Source organism: Theobroma umbraticum, unplaced genomic scaffold (genome assembly GCF_002168275.2).
Source record: "Theobroma umbraticum cultivar Fairchild unplaced genomic scaffold, ASM216827v3 scaffold_30.0, whole genome shotgun sequence".
NCBI classification, from domain to species: Eukaryota; Viridiplantae; Streptophyta; class Magnoliopsida; order Malvales; family Malvaceae; genus Theobroma; species Theobroma umbraticum.
In genome coordinates this window covers 9,695,975-9,715,480 of record NW_018397254.1, presented here as the reverse complement: position 1 = coordinate 9,715,480, position 19,506 = coordinate 9,695,975, and the positions used below count along the sequence as shown (strand labels likewise).

At 34.7% G+C, this 19,506-nt stretch overlaps 3 protein-coding genes across 5 annotated transcripts; all 3 read right to left on the bottom strand.

Annotated features, from left to right (window-relative positions):
- Positions 1-2,289: 2,289 nt before the first annotated feature.
- PHT4;6 (phosphate transporter 4;6) lies at positions 2,290-6,266 on the bottom strand. Of its 2 annotated transcripts, XM_021419759.2 has the most exons (3): positions 5,759-6,266; positions 5,209-5,326; positions 2,290-4,173 (listed from the first exon to the last, which is right to left on the bottom strand). In XM_021419759.2, the coding sequence occupies exon 3, from the start codon at positions 4,009-4,011 to the stop codon at positions 2,683-2,685; it is 1,329 nt and encodes a 442-aa protein (XP_021275434.1). In that variant the 5' UTR covers positions 4,012-4,173; positions 5,209-5,326; positions 5,759-6,266; the 3' UTR covers positions 2,290-2,682. The 2 variants fall into 2 exon arrangements, with proteins under 2 accessions (XP_021275434.1, XP_089641402.1); XM_089785276.1 differs by lacking the exon at positions 5,209-5,326.
- A 287-nt stretch (positions 6,267-6,553) lies between these two features.
- EMB2762 (CCAAT-binding factor) lies at positions 6,554-12,411 on the bottom strand. 2 transcript variants are annotated; one of them, XM_021423299.2, is made up of 15 exons: positions 11,817-12,411; positions 11,629-11,721; positions 11,463-11,536; positions 11,091-11,152; positions 10,941-10,992; positions 10,501-10,601; positions 9,859-9,953; positions 9,609-9,710; positions 9,366-9,424; positions 9,110-9,284; positions 8,449-8,622; positions 8,135-8,291; positions 7,399-7,456; positions 7,216-7,321; positions 6,554-6,972 (listed from the first exon to the last, which is right to left on the bottom strand). In XM_021423299.2, exons 1-15 carry the CDS (start codon positions 12,177-12,179, stop codon positions 6,769-6,771), a joined length of 1,875 nt encoding a protein of 624 aa, XP_021278974.1. In that variant the 5' UTR covers positions 12,180-12,411; the 3' UTR covers positions 6,554-6,768. The 2 variants fall into 2 exon arrangements, with proteins under 2 accessions (XP_021278974.1, XP_089639460.1); XM_089783334.1 differs by having other exon boundaries at positions 6,560-6,972; positions 11,075-11,152; positions 11,817-11,956.
- A 452-nt stretch (positions 12,412-12,863) lies between these two features.
- CGL1 (alpha-1,3-mannosyl-glycoprotein beta-1,2-N-acetylglucosaminyltransferase) lies at positions 12,864-18,510 on the bottom strand. Its single transcript, XM_089782547.1, has 19 exons — positions 18,267-18,510; positions 18,105-18,155; positions 17,832-17,919; positions 17,638-17,700; positions 17,095-17,129; positions 16,940-17,016; positions 16,803-16,848; positions 16,578-16,640; positions 16,361-16,427; positions 16,212-16,280; positions 16,053-16,122; positions 15,875-15,936; positions 15,349-15,438; positions 15,160-15,254; positions 14,574-14,636; positions 14,439-14,477; positions 14,180-14,350; positions 13,523-13,649; positions 12,864-13,337 (listed from the first exon to the last, which is right to left on the bottom strand). The coding sequence occupies exons 1-18, from the start codon at positions 18,333-18,335 to the stop codon at positions 13,533-13,535; spliced, it is 1,335 nt and encodes a 444-aa protein (XP_089638673.1). The 5' UTR covers positions 18,336-18,510; the 3' UTR covers positions 12,864-13,337; positions 13,523-13,532.
- Between the last annotated feature and the right edge of the window lie 996 nt (positions 18,511-19,506).

The window sequence follows — 19,506 nt, the reverse complement described above, 5'->3', positions numbered from 1 at the left end:
GGCCTAGATGGGAGAAAGGAATAGGGAAATGAAGAGTGCTTAGACCTGTAGGAAGCAGTACCAGATTATACATGACTTCCTTACTTTTCCCTTGATGATATTTCATATTTGTCTGCATTTTATTAGAGCTTATGTTCGGGTACTATAATGGTAGGACCTCCTCTTTCGCCATGGCTCAGTGGCTTGAGCTGACGTAAATGGATGGAAACTAATGCTTCCGTGATGTAGGCCCATACAGCTTTAGCATTTCGGTAATGCCTTCAGCTTTAATTAATTTTTTTATAATATATAATTAAAAATTTAGACTTTTATTAAACTAAGATTTATTTTTCAAAAAAACTAAAAAACCCTTTATATAATTTAATAAAATTTACACCAAATGACAAAAATAAGTAAACAGTTTTCTTTTTTAATCATTTAATTTTTATTTTCATAAAAATTTTAAAATTTTATTTTAAAATATTAGTATTTATTTTTTATTTTTAATCTATTTTCATTTTTAATTTATATTTTAATTAAAAATTTAAAATATTAATAATTTAATAAGTTAAACATTAATATTTTGTAAATATTAATCTTTTATTTATAATTTAAATATTATAGTGATTAAAATGTTAATAATTTTAAAATTTTTAATAAAAAGCATTTTAATCTTATCAATTTTAGGAGCTATTCTCCTAATTATGAAATAGCAAATACCATAAGGGATTGGAATTAATTAAATCTTATTTTTGATGGATTTTGAAGAATAAAGTTATTCCCTATACCAAACATGCTATTAAAATTAAGATTTTTTTTTCCATATGTGACAGGTGATTCTCTACATTTTGCTTTTGTTGTTTTTATTTTTACAATTTAGAGATAGATAATATTTTTTTTTTGAATTTGAAGAAAGAGGTTCGAGTCTTATTTTTTAAGAAAAAATTATATATTAATTAATAAACTAAATACTTAAATTTAAAGATAAATAATAATATTTTTAATTTTTTTAAAAATATATTAATTAATTAAATCAAATATGGGTTTAAAAACAAGGAAAAACATAAGTTAACCATTTACGATTAAACAGGGAAAAGAAGATTTGATTAGGATACAAGAAGATACTTCAGTCTCACTGATTTCGGGCAACCGATTTTCAATGTCCCTCCGAGTTGTGCAGAAGATACGTGGACCACTGGACGCTGCTAGAAAAGTGAGATTGGACCAGTGACGGTGGTCCACAGAAATGGTCAACCCCATAGTTAAAATGTACCTATTGAAAACAAATTTGTAGAACCTCCACTAGCGGCTAGTGCTCCACGTGGCTAAAGCTTTACAAGGCATATGAAACACATTTTGTTACATCTCACTGTGATTTCCTTCTAATCAACATAAGGTGCCCAGAGTTTATATGTGGTGGAAGTGTATTTCCATAGTCATTGGGTGGTTCAAGTGCTGGCTTTGTCTCGTTTTATACAACAAAGACAAAGTGTCTGCCAGTAAATCAAGCACATGTTCTAAAGAATTAAGCATCAGAAAACAAATAATCTAAAATGTTGTTTAGTATTAGAAACTTGCTTTCACCACCACTGTATAACTGTGTAACAATTTATAAGTACTTAACAAATTTAAAGCTTTGTAATGAAAAAAAAAATTTCATGAAAATTACTATAATTTAAAAATATCTTAGAGTTTTTGTTGATCTTTATGTTTTTTATTAAATAATTAAATTTCTCTCAATGACTTTATTGTCAATAAAATTTATTAATTAAGTTAAAAAGTCACGAGATTATTATCAAGTTTTTCAGAATTTCTCTATCTACCTAATTCGATGACATTTTTATTGTCGTCAACTACTTACATCGGCTTCATTCTAATACTATTTTGTCATGAGACCATTACTTTTTTTAAAAAAAAAATTAACTCGTTAAAATATGCAACATCCAAACTTATAAATTGTTTCAAAATCTTTTGGATTGAAATATCTTTTTATTTATTCTGAAGAGTTTGACATGACAAAAGTATTACTACCAAATAAAATTTTCTTTTATTACCAAAACAATATTATAAATTGGAGATGTTTGTTTTAGTTTGAATCAAATTTATTAGTTAAGCTAAAGCACCCCTACAAAATAAAATTTGCTTTTATTACCAAAGCAGTATTATTAATTGGCGATGTCGGCTTTAATTTCAATACAATTTATTAGTTAGGTATCAAAGAGGTAGTATTAATTGGAGATAATTAAGGCATGCTAAGTTCGTCCCCATATCAAACTTCGGTGGTTACATAATAGGAACAACAATAAAATATAAAGTGAAACACTCATTCAATTTCAAAGGGGCAAAATTTAAAACTTTTCTAGTTAGAGAGTACTAGCAAGAAGATTGTAGGATCTCAGGGCAACAGGGTCTGGCCCCTGTTTACATGTAAATCAGTCAATGCATTTAACAAAAGTTTCATCGTTCCATGTGGAAAAAATAAACCTGCATTAACAATCAAAAAATGATTTTCTAAATCTGCTACTGCTACTGCTCTGTGTTGATTTCTTTTGACCTTCTATGGTCTTGTGAATTTCAATATATCCTTCCCAGGTGGGGTTTACATGCATTAAAATACCAGACTAATCACCATGATAGCTTTGCATATGAAGCCCTTGACCAGCTGACCGTACCAATCAACAGTACAAATGTACGTGGCTTATTTCAGTCAAAAATCCTCTCCCCTGTTGAGAATAGCAAGAATATGAAAGAACTGAAAATGCACAGCAAGCCAGGAATGAAAAAGACTGCTCTCCAGCTTTCTGGACTAGAAAGATCTGAATACACAGCTTTGGCAGCTTCAAGAAGCTGTCCAGTCATATCAACCCCAATAATCCCAGCTAGAGTACCAGCTGTATTAGAGACGCCCATTACAATTCCTGCATATCTGGGCGCAATATCCATATGATTCACTGCAAACCCAGCCCTCCCAAGTGCCAAGAAACCAAGAGCCACAGAAGAACAGAAGATAGCTCCACCAGAAGTTCTGAAGATTGGAAGTGCCATCAATGCAAGAGAAGCAACCACGAACCCTATGGTGTTCAAGAACTTCCTAGTTTTAGTCACAGACAATATTCTTTTCGTAATCAAGTGGTCAGCAAGAACCCCACCAATATTTGAGAATATGAACATGTTAAAATAAGGCATCATCTTAGAAGAACCCATTTCCTGAAGACTGAGCTGGAGGCCCTGCTCAAAGTATGTTGGCAGCCAGTTCATCAATACATACAGAGCATAATGGAAAGTGAAATTATTTACCACAATTGCCCAGACTGGCCTGCTGACTAAAATTCTTTTCCATGGGATTTTGGCAGTTCTGACAGTAGTTCCTCCATTCTCCACTTTTATCTTCTGACTTGCTTTGGTTGGCAACAAAGATTCTCCAAAACCAGCTGCAGTGGCTTTAGGATGCTCAGATCGAGGGGGGTCAGTTGCATACCCAAACCAAAGCAAAGACCACACAACACCTAATGCAGCTTCTGCAATGAATACAGACTGCGGACCTTTGAACTTCACCAGGCTCGGAAGGACAAGCATTCCCATAGCTGCACCTAGGTACATGCCGGAAGTTGTAAGAGAAACAGATCTTGATCTCTCATGGGGTGGAACCCACTGTGCTAGGACAGTGTGGATGGAAGGGAAGATGAAACCTTGTGCCACACCAACAAGCAAACGAGCAACAACCAAGACTGTGACCCTATTGGGATCTAGAGGAACCAAAAAACAAGTTGAAGACCACAATACAAATGAGAGAAGAAGAACCTTCCGTCCCCCAATTTTTTGTGCTGCCCATCCTCCAGGCACCTGAGAACAAGCATAACCATAATAAAACGTGGAGAGTATTGTGCCTTTGCTTGATTGGTTGATCCCAGCAGCATCAGCTGCAACTGTGTATGCTATAGAGAAGCCGACCCGTTCTATATAACAAACACATGTGCTGATAAAGGTTAAAATGACAATTAAGTATCGCTTTGGGAAGTTCGTTCGGTTCATAATTCACTTAAACCTCAGATATAGGAATCTTTATGTTGGCAACTGTCTTTACATGAATGCACTGTTAAACAGCTTGGTTTTTCAATCCCTAGTAGCAAGCAGTTCAGCATAAGATGGCAGTTTCTTTGTCATTGTTCCACGCCGTCAAGTTATTAGTGAAATCTGGAAAGATAAAATTATTCAAATGTTACAAATGCAGGACAAAGTACCATCACATCAACTTGAAAAATCTAAATGTTAACAAAACATCAGTTAAGAAGGAATCCATGCTCAATTAGCTTCATTAATGCAATTTTAGTGAAAACCTTAGAGCAATTGCTTGATTCTATAAATATGATTCACTGACTTTTTAGGGATGGTCAACACATGGAAAATGTTCGGAGAAAACAGATAAAAAGAGATTGTTATGACCGCTTGAAATGTTTCCCCATCTACCAAAATCATGTGTGAACAGCAGCATTATTAGCAGACTTTTCCCAGCACATCTCACCAAATTATTAAACCCACAAATGGCAAAAGGGATAGAAATGAGTTATCCCTTCACAGACATACAAAGATCTAGGAGCTGCACTATTTGCAGAACCCAATCATGAAAACAGTGGTTATTAGATTGTTGCATCACAACAAAAAAATTTTGTAGATAGATTGTGGGCACAAGCATGAAGGGAAACTCTGGGATCTAGCCTTCACTGCATGCAGATGACAACCACTAACTAGGATTGGCAGAATGATGTAGTTAACATGCAATGCCATCCATGGAAATTCTATCCAGACTATAAATGAGAAGTTTCAAACTAATATTTAGTGCACACAAACTAATATATATAACTTTTTTCGAGGAAAAATGTGGGGAGTGCAAGGGACGGTGCTAAGATGACACAGAAAGCAGCAGCCATATAGTCGTGGAGACTATTCAGTCAGTCACATTTGTTTTCCAGAATCACTAGGAGACTGTAAATAGAAAAATGAGGAAACTCATTAACAGACTTTGCAATAATCAATTCAAAACAATCGCATCGAATAATATGCTTGAAAAATTTAAATCCCCAATGAAAGCATTATCAGACGTAAAGATGACATTTTCACAGGTACAGCATCTAGCAAATTGAACTACAATTCAAGAAATATGCATAATCATATTTCCTTTAATGAATTTTGAACATAGGATGAGAGCCAGCATTTGCTATTCCATGATACCATGATATGTTATCTTTCAAATGAGGTTGGCATTCGATCAAGATCTTGTAATGTGCGCCAATTCAGTATGTTAACAGTTTTATCAAATATCCAGCAGATGAACGAACAGATCCAAGTGCTAACAAATTAAAAAAGAGAAGAAAAGATTGTTAGGAAAGAAACAAGGCAATAACATAATTCAAGTCAAGAATGTACTATTCAAGCCAAGTCCAAATACTAGAAGAAATAATCATTTCCGATCTCATCATATGAAATGGCTTCAGAGAGCTGAATTACAGTTAAAGTTCGGTTTCTCCTCCCAGAAATCTACCCGCGGGTCAACTTTAATGAAAGACATTAAAAAGAAAAAAAAAAGAAACCAAAAATGTAAACTATAAACCCCGCATTTCTAATGAAAAGAAGAATCAAGAAATGGGATTAATTAGGAAAATTCAGTAAAGAAAGAGGAAGCGAAATCAACAAAGAAGAAAAGAAAAAGAGAGAAGAAAAGATTGACCAAATTGAAACAAGGAAGAAATACCCAGAAAGCAGAAACATGGTAAAAACATACCTTGAAAAATGTTGGGGACATTGGGAAGAAGCTAATCCGAAGAAGAAGAGCGTCCCAATGGGGATGCAGGCAGGGCAAATGTCAGTGTAAAAAATGTTAGCGCATTGGTCGAAAGAAAAACCCTAGGAAAGAGAGAGAGAGAGAGAGAAGAGAAAGTAGGAAGAAATGGGCGAAGTCAACGTGGTGAAGGGGCTTGTCTTACTGAAAACAACTCCCAACTTCACGTGTTCGTTAGCTTCACTCCCGCTGAATGAAATGCCGGTCTGCCCATACTATACTAGTCGAGGAGTACTCCAATAATTCCTTTTTCTATTTCTGCGTTTGAGGATCAAGGACAATAATTTTCTAACATTAATGCACCCACTCTGTCCTCCCTTTACGAAGGATAAAATAAAAATTTGTATTTAGTAATTTACTGAGACAAAACTTTGGAAGTTGAAACAGAAGCAGCTCTGCTCTCATTTCTTACTGTTCAATCGATGCGCAAGGTGATGTGGGTTTGCTTTGCTTTGCTGTCATCATACCAATATAACAATTCCTTTTGTGGTTGGTTTCGCTTACTCTGCATTCAGTGCTCTAAAACGCTGTCGTTGCAGTAAAAGGACAAAAACCTTATTCCACCATCGATAACGACAACTCGTAACGGGGCAAACGCTTTGCAATGGCTCCTTTGTACCGACAATTATTGAAAAACAGTTGCATTTTAAAGGTAAGATTTTCTTTCCCAGTGTTATTATATCATATTGTTGAATTAAAACAAAACTCATTGTGACAAGTATGTTGGGTGAGCAATAATCTTCTCGTTCTTTCCGGGCTAGTCCGACAAAGGAAAATGGACACGCGGCTGACGTTGGAATGACTCATTCAAAATAGCTAATATTGCAAGAGTCAGTTACATTTACCGGGTAATAAACCGGCATTTACCGGTCAAAATTTTCTCCAACTTTTGTCAAACATTTTTGTTTTCCAATTAATTTATTAATTCTTCCTCACGGAAATAAATTCATGAATCATGAGCATTCTATCCGCTGTCGTTTTGTAGAAACACCGTTTTCTTTGGATGACTTGTCCATACTCTGCTCCCCTCCTCCAGTGTCATTTTCCTTGCTTGCTCCATATTTGAACGTCCAACCAGAAAATTCGGACTCAGAGAACAAAGAGGTGGGAGTTGCTTTGTAAAACGCCAAAGGAACCTGCTTTACCCGACGTCGAATCTGCAATTTAAAACGTATATATTAAAGAATGAAAGTGCATACCAGAACCATTCCCTTATTTTATAAGCAACAACAATAAAGTCAACTATATGACAGCCTGTCCGAATAATAAGAAACGCCATTCCTAAATTGAAGAACTTCTAAATTTGCGGCCGCTTATTTAAATAACAAAAATACTAGTCAGGAAGGCTCCGTGAAGCTTATTCTGAAATGCCTCCTTGATAAGGACAAAGATTATATTACCTCGTCTCCAAATATTGTTGCATATGAACCAGAACTAAAATCTTTGATGTCCATTTCAGTGGTCTTGGATCTTACAGTCAAATCATTCTCCAGTGACAAAACGAACCTGAAAGAACAAGGAAACTTAAACAGCAACAATCATATGCATCTAGTGATGGAAAGGATAATGTGCAGTGTGCTTACCTTGAAACAGGCGGGCAGTAATGGTGACGGAGGCTGTCTATTTCCCAAAGTGAACTCCCTGTTTAAAGAAACATTGACTTAATAAAATCTCATCAAAGAAAGGAAAGGCCACCACTCAAAAATTAGATGGCATACATGCCTGTACAACCACAAATGATATACACTAAGGGTCAAGTTGTACGGTTGGCCAGTGTACATCCTCGACTTGTTTAAGATGGAAGCCTACTCAGTTCTCAGGCAGCTTGGATGTTTTCTTTAGATTATTAAATGACACCCAATTTGCATTAAAAATGAAAGATGGAAAATACCAGAATCTCCAAGTTAACCAGTTCAGTCAAACAGGCACAAAACTCAAATAAGAATCCCTTACATTTATTTTGACAAGACAAACTAATATGGTGGCAACAATAAATTTATCTCTTGCGGCCATGCCCTCAATTACAAATAATCAGTGGCTAAGGAGTTAATTGCAAACTATCAATGTTGAACCCCTGACTCAAGGGTCCAAAATCAATAAGTAATTAACACCACAGTTAAGAAGAAACTCCCATTTTCCCATATAATGCACAATAGTTATCAGGCTTTATCCTTTATGCTGAATATACATCCATTCAGTCTACAGTGGCCAAATGATTCATAAATTCAACCATCGTGGTAGCCTGGGATTAGCCTCAGCCGCTAGAGTGCAAATGGGATTAATTTGCTGTGAATGAGATATATTGAAAAGAATACTTACTCATGGCATTAGATTTTATCGGGTTGCTCTCCTCATTGTTGAAATGATCAATACCAGGTCTATTGCGAGAAATATCCGTGCCTGACCCAGAATCTTCTGCCTTGTTGACTATATCCTCACCTTTTGAATTATCCTCTTGAGTTTCAAAACCATCTTCCTGCACAATGCCAAAAAATAAGAAAATTCATTTCCCATGGAGAAACACTTCAAGTAGCCCAATTGATGAACACTGTTGCACAATAATTATGGAAGGGAGTAACTAGATTAACTACATTTGTGTCCCAAATATTACAATAATAAGATTGTACCGATACCTGGTGCACCAAACAGTTAATTGATGGATGTCTACGTAAAAGGTTGTGAATCAAAGCTATGATAACCAATGCTCCAGAAGGAGGGACAGAAATTGCCAGTCTGCTTAATTTCTTAGCAAAAGCAGCAGCCAAATATGCTGGAAGAAGTGGTGACTTCAGGCAAGAGTCAAGAAGCTGCAAAACAAATGAACAGATTATTTAGAAGATAGTAAACTGCAGCCAACAGAACTTCTGAGTTGATTTTGAAATCCTACGGTATAGATTAGGGACAGACAACCATGGTAAGGACCTCAGTGCTTACAACAAGAAACATTTTATGTACCTTGTTCTTTTAACATCAGAAAGTATTCAATTAAGCACAACTGAAAAGAAAGAAATTTACATGAATAGAAACAAAAACTAATCCTAATAACAGTAAAAATTTGAACATTTGAAGTATGAAAATGTTAACTATGAATGACAAGGTTGCTGGTCAACGTTGATGTCAGCCTCTTAACATTCAATGAAGAAAATACATTTAAATCTAGCGATAAGGGTCTAAAATAAGTAGGTAGACTTCGACATATCTTAATAGTTTGATACAGTCTCATCAATTGCATTATTACAAAGCAGAAGTATCAACTTATGACGAAACAATGAGCAAGTCAGCACTCTGCATTACCTGAAAAAATTTGGCTCTATGTTTTGCCATGAAGATAGAAGGTGCCAAAAGTGCATAAAGCTTTTCATAGAAGTTCGGGTACTCTAGACCATGTTGTGTCATTAGAATGAAAAGGCTGCTAAGAGCCATGACACTAACAACACCACCAATATCATATGATCTTGTTAAAAAGTCACTGCATATTATAGTTAACAAATCAGATTAGTACGATGACACATCCATAATAGCTAAAAGTGTTGGTGTTAGACTAACTTACCATAAAATGATAGGATTAGACAAATGAGGGATGACCGCCGGATGAAGAGTGGCGAGAACCTGAGAGATAGCAGGCAGTAGGACTCAATAAGAATAAGCATAACAAATCCATATAGAAAATTAACAGGAAAAGATATGCATAACAAAATCAATGTAAGCCTCAACCCAGCCTACCACCAATGCTAAAGCCAAGGGGCAAACACTTAATATCAGTGCAAGAGATTAAGAAAACAGTAGTGTTTACCTCCTTGTATATGTCAATAGGGAGTGGCAGTCTAAGAAATGAAATCCATGCCTTGGTAAACTTCAATTTCATCTTCTTGGCAATAGTGGCTGGAGACAACACCTGGAAATAAGCAGAAAACCACATAAAAAGGAAGAACTTAATATTGCAGTGTCAATTCAAATAAGCAGAAAAGGCAGATTGTCCACTAAATGCCCAACTAAATTTAAATGGAAAGGACAGCAATAAAACATCAGCATCACTGAATTACATCACTGTTTTGCTTAGCAGCCTTGAGCTGTTTATCTTCTGATTTTTGAAGCTTAGAAATTTCTTTTTGATCTTGTTCTTCTTTAGATGAAAATCCTGTTAAATGCAGAAAAAAAGAAGATTAAAATTTCGTTTGACTGATAAAGAAGCAAGTTTACTACGCAATTTAAAAGTAAGCGAAGTTCACCTCAAAATGTCAACAACTTGCTAACATCAGTCACACTACTCATCAAGCACAGTGAATCAAAAGAAGATTAAAATCAAAAAATTTTCCATATTAATATTTTCATCCAGGCAGAAAAAATAAATGAATCATAATCCCAAAGTCAAGGCTCTAGATTATGATCAACAGAAGCAAATTTACTAAGCAATTTACAAGTAAGGGAAGTTTGCCTCAAAAATGTCAACAACTTGCTAACATCACTCACACCACTCACCATGCACAGAGAATCAAAAGAAGATTCAAATCAGAAAATTTTCCATATTATTATTGTTGTCCTCCAGAGAGAAGGAAAGAAATGAATCATAATATTCTCACAGTCAAGGCTCTAGATGGTGATCAACAGAATTATTCTTCTAAAATTAAATCCTTTATAAAAGAGCTAAAGAATAATCTCTAAATATAGAAAACAACAAGAATCACCCGATCCACTCCACATCTCATACTCAGATTTTCCATCAATGCCTTCCAGAGGGGGGATGTGAGATATAATATAATGTATCTTGTGAATAGAAATCTCCATGCTGCAACAAAAGAGGGCAACAAGTCAGAAACCTTCTGTTCTGTTACTTAAATTACAACAACGATCCAGCATGGTAAAAATGACACAGGTGAATATAAATTTTTTATGTTATTTAGTAAAGAAATAGGTGGCAAACTGGCAGTAACTTGCAAAATACATTATGGAAAGAAAGAGGAGAATAACTGAATAAGTAATTGGCTACAATGGAAGTCTGAATTCATTTAAGTCATTCAGTACAAAATAGATTTTTAAGTAGATTTATTTTGCAGCACTGCATCACAAGTGTATAGAAAAAAGAATACTTTGCAAAGATATGGACAATATGCTGGCCAAATCTAACCTGTCTCTTGACTGACTCCCGCTATCGCCATCCTCACCCGCAGTTTTGTCATCTAAACCAGGTAAAATAAGGGAAATGAATCATATAAAGATTTACAAAAGAAATATTGAAGAGATATATTTTGGAATAGAGACCATGGTTACAAGGTACCAGGGATATCTTTTGTGTCCAAAGTTTTAGCAAGTTTTTCCATGCTAATGAAGGTAAAAAACCTGTGAGAGACAAAAGCCAAAGTACCATGTAACAAGAAGCAAGAAATGACTCTTCTCCAAGACAATAAGAAATGTAACAAAGTTCTCAGAAACTACAAATTTGTGCTGTCAAAGGAAAGCACTATTTGCCTAGAATGCACTATTGCCTGTTCCATCAATAACAATGACCGGTAATGTAGTATCACATCCAAAACCAAAAAGAAAGGAATCGGAGGACAGACCGGACGTAACCATTTCTAAAATAATGAAACTTCAAGACGACATGTTAGATTAAGCATTTACAATAAACCACACAAAGTTCGAATCATACCGGACATCAATATACTTAAAATACTTTGACGCAAGCAACTCTGATAAAGTATCAACAGCTGTTGGTGAGTGAACCTGCAATAAGGATAACCAATTACAAACAGAAATAGAAATACCTACGAAAAATCACAGAACATATTCACTAATTCAAAGTAAACAAAACTTACAATACTGTGCAGTAATTTGTGGTAAATAGCGGAGTAAAACCTTCCCCCATTCCCTAGCTTCACGAATTCCATGAACGAATCCAACACAATTTCCTAAAAAATAGAAAAGTGATGAAAATGCTGAAGTCTAGTTCAAATTTAAAAAAACAAAACGAACAGAGAAAAAGAAAAGAAAAATAAATTGTTACTCTCAAAGTTTCTTCGGTGTCCGGTGAAACCAAAACTTCAATCAACAATGTAACGAACTCATCGAACTTTGACCTCAGCCACGTCCTGTAAATAAACTCAGGATCCTCCTCGGCTGAATCCTCGAGACGGCGCCGTTTTGTTGAAGATGAAGAGGGAGGGAGGTCGGGGAGCACCGCAGTGAAGAAGGACTGTAGCGAGAGGAGCGATTCTAGAACGTGTTGAGGCGGCGACAATGGGGATATGAAGGTGAGGAGGAGTGGAAGATTGTTGATGTGAGCGCGTGATGAGAGGAGCTGCTGACCTAGGGCTTTCAACTCTTTTAATTTGGTCTTTTTCGGTTTTTGTGTGAGAATGGACGCCATTGCTGAGAGAGCTTCGAGCTTGTTTCAAGTTGGAGGGAAACGGAGAGAGAGGGTAAAAAAGAATAATACAGCAGTTTCATTAGGTTTCTCCTGAAGGAGTTTAGCTTTTTTCAGTCTGTTTGGTCACGCTGGTTTTATTATTCTCATTAGGAATTGGTTGGTTCCACCCCTGGAAGGCGGTATTAGCGGGGAATGCGTGGAGAAGACGAAGGTTTAATGGAGTGGGCTGTTGGGTTCACTTTTCGGTTGCTCAATGAATTTCTGGCAACATGGAAAAGGCCCATAAGTGGTGGGTTTGGTCATGCTCACAAGGCCCTCTCATTCAAAAGAAATTGTAATCTGAAATTTTTCTAGTTAATCTCTATTCCACCCTTTTATTTATCCAAATAATACCTATTTTGAAGAAAAAACGATCACGTAACAAGTGTAGCTTTCATGCTCATTATAGATATAGATTACATGACTTTCTATTAAATCGATTTCATCATATCAAAAAATTCATGTAAACATCAGCATGTGCAAATGATGCAGTGGACGTAACGGCCATTTAGACTACGTGATCCGTCAAGCATAAAAGACTATATATAAGATCAGAGCTCGACTGAACACAACAGAAAATAAAAACTTATTTTAAAAGAAATGAAAAAGTTTATAAACTTATTTAATATTTTAACCTTTCAAAATAATTTGAAAATGTTAAATCTACTCAAAGAAAGAAAAATAAAATGTTTTCAAACAATTTTCTGATTACAACTTGGAACTTTTGGATATAATTCATTTTTAAATTGAAGTTTTCGACAATAACTAGAACTAGCATAATCAATCCACCAGAAACAGCTTGGGGGATTTATCATACTTTCACACTGTAGAACTACCAACTATCAAATTAAATAGAATAATAAAAGATGGAGCCATAAACCTACAAAAATCAAGGCCTCCGTGCCCATATCTGGGCATGCCTGCGCAAGTGCGGATGTATTAATGTCAAATTATGGAGGTTGTAAAGTCAAGAACGGTTGGATATGAGAAGCATAGCCAGCTCTTTAGATTGAAACCAGTATTTATCTCCATCCTATTTCTATCCTTGATGCCTCGAAAACACAATTTGTCTGCCAGAACCTATCTGCCATTCGATTTTGAAATATTTCATCAGGGACACTGGTCACACAAAACCAAAGATAACAATGCAAATCATTTTCAGTAAGAACTTTCAACTTCAAAGCTAGAACAAATTGAAACTACGTGTCAGAACTAATTCCTCCTAAAATTGTGCTAAACCAACTTTAGTGACTGCTAATCTATAGAATAAAAGGAAATAATTAAAATCAGACATGGTTATTAACCTTTCAGTTTTCAAGCATTTTCGATTCCAAGCTGCCGTAGAGAGTCAGGACCAACAAGAAATACACGTCTTGGTGGTTGGTATCGTAAAACCACTACTCCTTTATATGCTGTCCTCGGTACACCATCCTAGAAAACAAAAGCAATTGAAGTTTTTGAGAAGAATGGAACTAATCAATCTTAGATACAAGAAAACAGTTCGGGGTTTATTTGTACTGCAACAACAAAAGTAGAACAACAGCAAGGGTTCTTCAAATCAAGGTCATTTTTTTTCTGTTGTGCATCAGGTGAAAGTGCCTGTATGCTTTATTTTATTCTACATGCTTAAAGGGCACATGTAAATGAGAGAGAGGCCATTTCAACACTATCAAAGGTCGTACATGGTGTTCCATTATTTTGAAATGCCCAGCTAAAACAGAATATAGAATATTGCAGCAAAAATTACATGCAGTTGATCGTAAAGGAGCTTACAGTTAAACCTAATATCCACCTGTTGTTTGAAGTGGGTCCAAATAAGACTTTCAAAAATCAAGTATCAGCTGCGTAAACCAGATATAATATAATGCAGGCCCTTCTCATGTATCATCACCAAAAATTCCAAGCACTTTCATGACAAAAAAAGAAAAGAAAAATTCCCAAGTATCATATGAATAATTTACCTTCCATTCTTTAAAAACTCCAAATTGGTGTGCGATGCGTTCAAAGTCTGATTGGTCTTTATAATGAATACGCACATCACCTTTTATATTAGATGCCATAAGAACAGCATCTGTTCCAGGGACAGGTTTTGCTTCTTTCACAATATCAGCAAAATATTTTATATATTTGTCCTAGAAAGAAAATAAAACAATTATACAATACAAATGTAAAAAAAAAAAGAAAAGAGGGAAAAGCGGTTTCTGGTTTCACCAATTTTACCTCCATTAGGTAGCTCAAATCCTGAGACTTCCAGTCCACCTTTCACAAAGAAAAGCAACAGATTATGACGATGATGAAAGGAATATACAAAATTTTAAAGTTTTAAAGAGAATTATAGAAACTTTTAAAGCCAACCTTAACGTCATTCATCTTAATAGGCTCAAGATATTGTTGGAAAAACTGTCCCATGCTAGAACCCTGATTGAAATCACAAGATTGAAAATAAGAAATGAGCCATGGTTGTAAAAGGGAGATGTAAAGATCCTAGCAAAAAGCAAAACGATAACGACCTTTTCAGGAGGAAATTTAAACTTACTGAACCTCCCTATAGCGAGTTAATGATGGGTGAAACACCAGCCTAAATTCGCAGGTATTTTAATTTTATTTAAGCTAGAAAACAAGTCGTTTCAAAACTTAAAGAGAATTCTTTAATTAAAAAAAAAAAGGCTGAAGCCATAGAGGTACTATATTCATCCAAGTGCATTGTACATTCTTGCAGAAGCAATGCAACAGAATCACAGCACATGACTTTCAACAGAAAACACATTGACTATATGCCTCATTGTTCTATCTAGTTCACGACAGATGCAAAACCAAGACATGCGTACTGCAGGATAAACTACCAAACAAATATTCTCATCCAAGCTAACACATTCAAAAAATTTGTCATCACAGCAATTTTAAACAGGAAATCTTCTCACCAACAAGGTAACATACGTACATGCTCACCAAAATTATAGGTTCTGCACACTTCAGGGCGAAGGAATTGTCGACCTTTGTGATTCTCTTTTAATCTCAACCAGTCATCCCAGTAAGTGAACTTTTGTCAAGGAAAATTCGTTGATAAAACTGCATCACTATGCATTAGTATAAAGTACAAATTACATTATACTTAACCACAAAGGATATGCTTTAGGCCACTTTGGTGATAGCTCATTCCACGTAGATCTAGTAAGCATCCACCCAAGACCAGGAAAGAAATCTGAGCGATAAAGTGCATCTATACAAAACGATTAAAGCATATTAAGAAATAGAAAGCACCAAAATTCTCCATTTCAAGAAATTTTTAAAACTTGTTCAAAGATGAGCAGGCAAATTCAACAGTGCAAGAGTCGTCCAGAAGTTGATTGCAAAATGACAGAACTTCAACTATGCATTGCACATGAAGAGAGAGATGTGGATGTCTAGAAAACAAGCAAACATCCAAATGAGTATGCTAGCACTAGAATAAAATTACAATATAAGCTATCTCACAGTCTGCCCCAATTTTTCAGGTAAGCACCACATGGGCGGATCAAGAGATAGCATGGAACATCAAAAGTCATGGAGGCTACTATAAGCAATATTTTTGTAAAAGAAACCAAATCTTAAATATAGACATGCATTAAGCTCAATTCCTCTCCTGGAAAAAAATGCCACATGGAGAAAAGACTTACATGGGTCATGCACAAACTGCTTTTGCCCATTGTCATTCCATGAGGAAACAGCCATAATTGACCTATCATGGTTTAATAACAAGAAGGTGAAAGGGGTGGAAAAGATCGCATCTCATTTTTAGTAATATGAAACACCCCAAAAGAAAACAGAGAGATCTTTATCTCATTCATGACATACTTATCCTTTTCAAGAAGGGCTGCAGCAGCCTCAAAGTAATCAAAAAAATCAGGGGCAATCTCCATATCATCTGTCTTCAAAAGTGATTCTCAGTCAGTTCAATATTCCTTTTCCATAAGAAAATTCAAAATAATAGTCCACAAAAGAAGACAACTTCACCTTCAAGTATGATTACTCGGTCAAAATTGTCCTTGTAGAACAACTCATCCAATGCCCATTTGTAGTGACCTTAAGAAACCAAATATTTAAGAGCTGGAATTTGTAGAAGCCATGTGAACAAGAGGAAAAAATTATAAAACAATCCTTACGAGCAATCTTGTAGTACGCAATCAATTCCCCGGGCCTTTCTGTATGCACTGGATCAAAATCCAAGTGCTGAAAGAAACTGAAGTAAGCATTTACTGGATTGGTTTGATAAATAAGGACATGAAAACCATGTGAGAGAAGGAAAAAGGAAGAGGATTCACCCATATCAAAATTTCCAACATGGAGAAAGAGAGGGGGAGAGAGAAAAACACAATCTACCTGCATATAAGTTAGCTGATTGTAACTCAAAGCTTTACTTCTAACATTTGGATCTGATCCATCCTGAGAAGAAACTATCACAGTTAGAAGCATTGCTTTATATTATTGAAAGCAATAGAATAATCATGTGTTTGTTGTGCATGAAGTGGAATAGTGTCCATCTAGTCCGATAGACAAAGAAAAACTTTTATTGCCAATAAAGTATAAGACTATAAATGTAAATACCTGTGATACAAAAAGTGGATATTTTGAAGCCACAGAGCTCTGATACCTGCAAAGATTCAAGCCAAAATAAGTCAGCATAAAATTACCCACTATTTGGTCAAACAGGCTACGCTATCAAACTAAACTCATCAACATACTTTAAGACAGAAGCAATAGTCCTTTCCAGATAATCTGCACGATTGCATGCCATGATGACAACTGCTGCCACTGGTACCTAAAACATTCAACCCATAGATGATTGCAAAGAATACAAGTTGTGATATGTGGAGATAAATGCTTGTATCCCACGAACCTGCGCTTTGTCAATTATTCTTTGAAGGCCTTTCTCTGAACAACCAAAAAGAAAGAATACTAAGTGTGTAAAAAGCATTCCAAGTGCCAAATCAAAGAAAATAGCTTCATTGAAGGAATAATACAAAAAGAATAGTAGATACTGACATGAAAAACCAAAAATAAATAAATAACATTTATAACAATTTAAAGATGATTAGCAAAAATAATTAGAGAAAAAGAAGAAAACAAAGGCCAAACTACATCGATGAAGGAGCAGAATAGCCTTCATCAGATGCAATGACATAGATAACAACCTTATAAATGGGGATGAAGTTTATTTGCATTTAAAGACCCTTACAAACAGCAAATCATTAACATAAATTAACTATAATAATTATGTAGATGACAATGTCGAAAAGATCATATGAACTGAACATCACTTAATGTCTGCCTAGAAACCATAGAAAGGGTTTTCTACTCATTAGAAGTATATAATAGTAGTGATGAGGCAACAAGTAAGACAGAACAAGAAACAAACAGTTCATTTCTGATAGGAAAGTACTTTCTAGATCTTGAACAAGAGCCTTCAGTTGTGCACACTCCTGCTCCTTTCGCTTCTTCCCCTCTGAAATTGCAACATGGTCAGAGTGAAAGCATTGAGTATAAACCATTTTTATGGTTTTACCAAGCTAAGAAAAACCATAACAATTTCGACATTGTCCGAAAAGAAGCATGTGCAAAGGGGAAAATTCACACCTTCAAGAGCAACAATTTGTTCTTGTTGCATGCTTATTTGATCAATAAGCAGTCGTATCTGACTTGTACAATGGTGCTCTGCATCAAGCTGTCAAATATAATAGCACCCCATTATAATAATCATTAAAAAGCCTCCCTATCATTAACAATTCAAGGATGAAGAATATGGCATGTTCAACACATAAATTGTTCATATTCCTTGGGTTTTATTTAGTTAAAAGAATGCTGAAGCTTTGGAGAGCTAAAACAAGCAATAAACTGAAACAAACTAACCGCTTCAGCTATTCGATCGGCGTATTCCGATTGCGTGGCGAAAAGCCGCATCTACGGAGAAAACAATTCGAAAAAGGCATATCGTTTCGATATCTGAATTAGAAATTTGAATTTCGATAGTAAGAAGAAAAAGGAAAAGAGAAAGGGTTTTCAACCCTTTACCTGGATGTAAATGAATACCACAGCAGCGGGGATGAGAAGGAACCGGAAGTCGCAGCTTAGCTTAGCCATTTATACTTGTTCTCCGGCGGACTCAGAACCACGGAGATTTCAGATTTCTATCTGATATTTGCCGATTTGATTTTATTTTTTGTTATTCAAAACTTCATTTCTTGAATTGTATTGATCTGCAGAAACAATGGAGGCAAAATTAGATGGGTTTAAGACTGTGGAGGGCTTTTCGTATTTGATCTGCGTTTTTACTTGACTTGGGCGTTGAGTCCAAGTTACGCAGACTTGGCTAACGTGCACCTTCTCCTTTGGAATTATCTTTTACTTCGGAGGTATATAATGGAGTTATATATCCACCAAAAAACTAAAATAATTAGTAGATATTTTATATAATATTGTAAAAAAATTATGGTAATTTAATACGAATAAAATTAACTTTTTGACTAAACAAAGTCAAATTGTTATGAATATCTTTCAACTTCAATGGCTTAAAACACTTTTACTAAAATAATTATTAACTGGAATAAGACCTGCATTAAGCAATTGATATGTAAATTTTAATAAATTATTGTATTAAAAATTTAATGAAAAAATCAAAATTAGAGAGTAATAATTTTTAATATCTTAATTTTTGCAGATTGTTTAAAGAAAAAGATCAAGTTATTTGTTTACAAAGAAGTTATTATTCTATCTACAAAAATGGAGTCATTTGTAATAATTTAGAGAAATGGGATTTGTTTTGTTTTTAATAGCATGACAAAAATAATATTAACATATGTAAAATTATTAAATATTTATGCATCTTACCCTTATTTTTAATAAATTACTTAACTTTTAAAGAATTAAATTAGCTAATTTAAATTACTTTACAAATAAATTAGTTATTTAGTTAATTTAATTAACTAGTTAATTGGTTAATTAATTAATTTTAATCACATCTTTATATAATCAATTATCATTTCTAATTAATTCATATGCTCTTTATTTTAAAATTTATATATAATTCATCAATTATATATTTAATTATTTTTTATTTTATTCAACGAATAAAATTAATTTTTTTGACACATAAAACACCACTTTCCTTTTTCTTGTCCTTCTTTTTCTTTCTTTTCTTCTTTATTTTCTCACCTTCTTCCTTGCTTCTATCTTTTCCAGCAAACATTGGCTTAAAGGAAGGTAACGGATATATGACCTTATATATCTTGTCGACCCTTGTATAAGGTAAAGA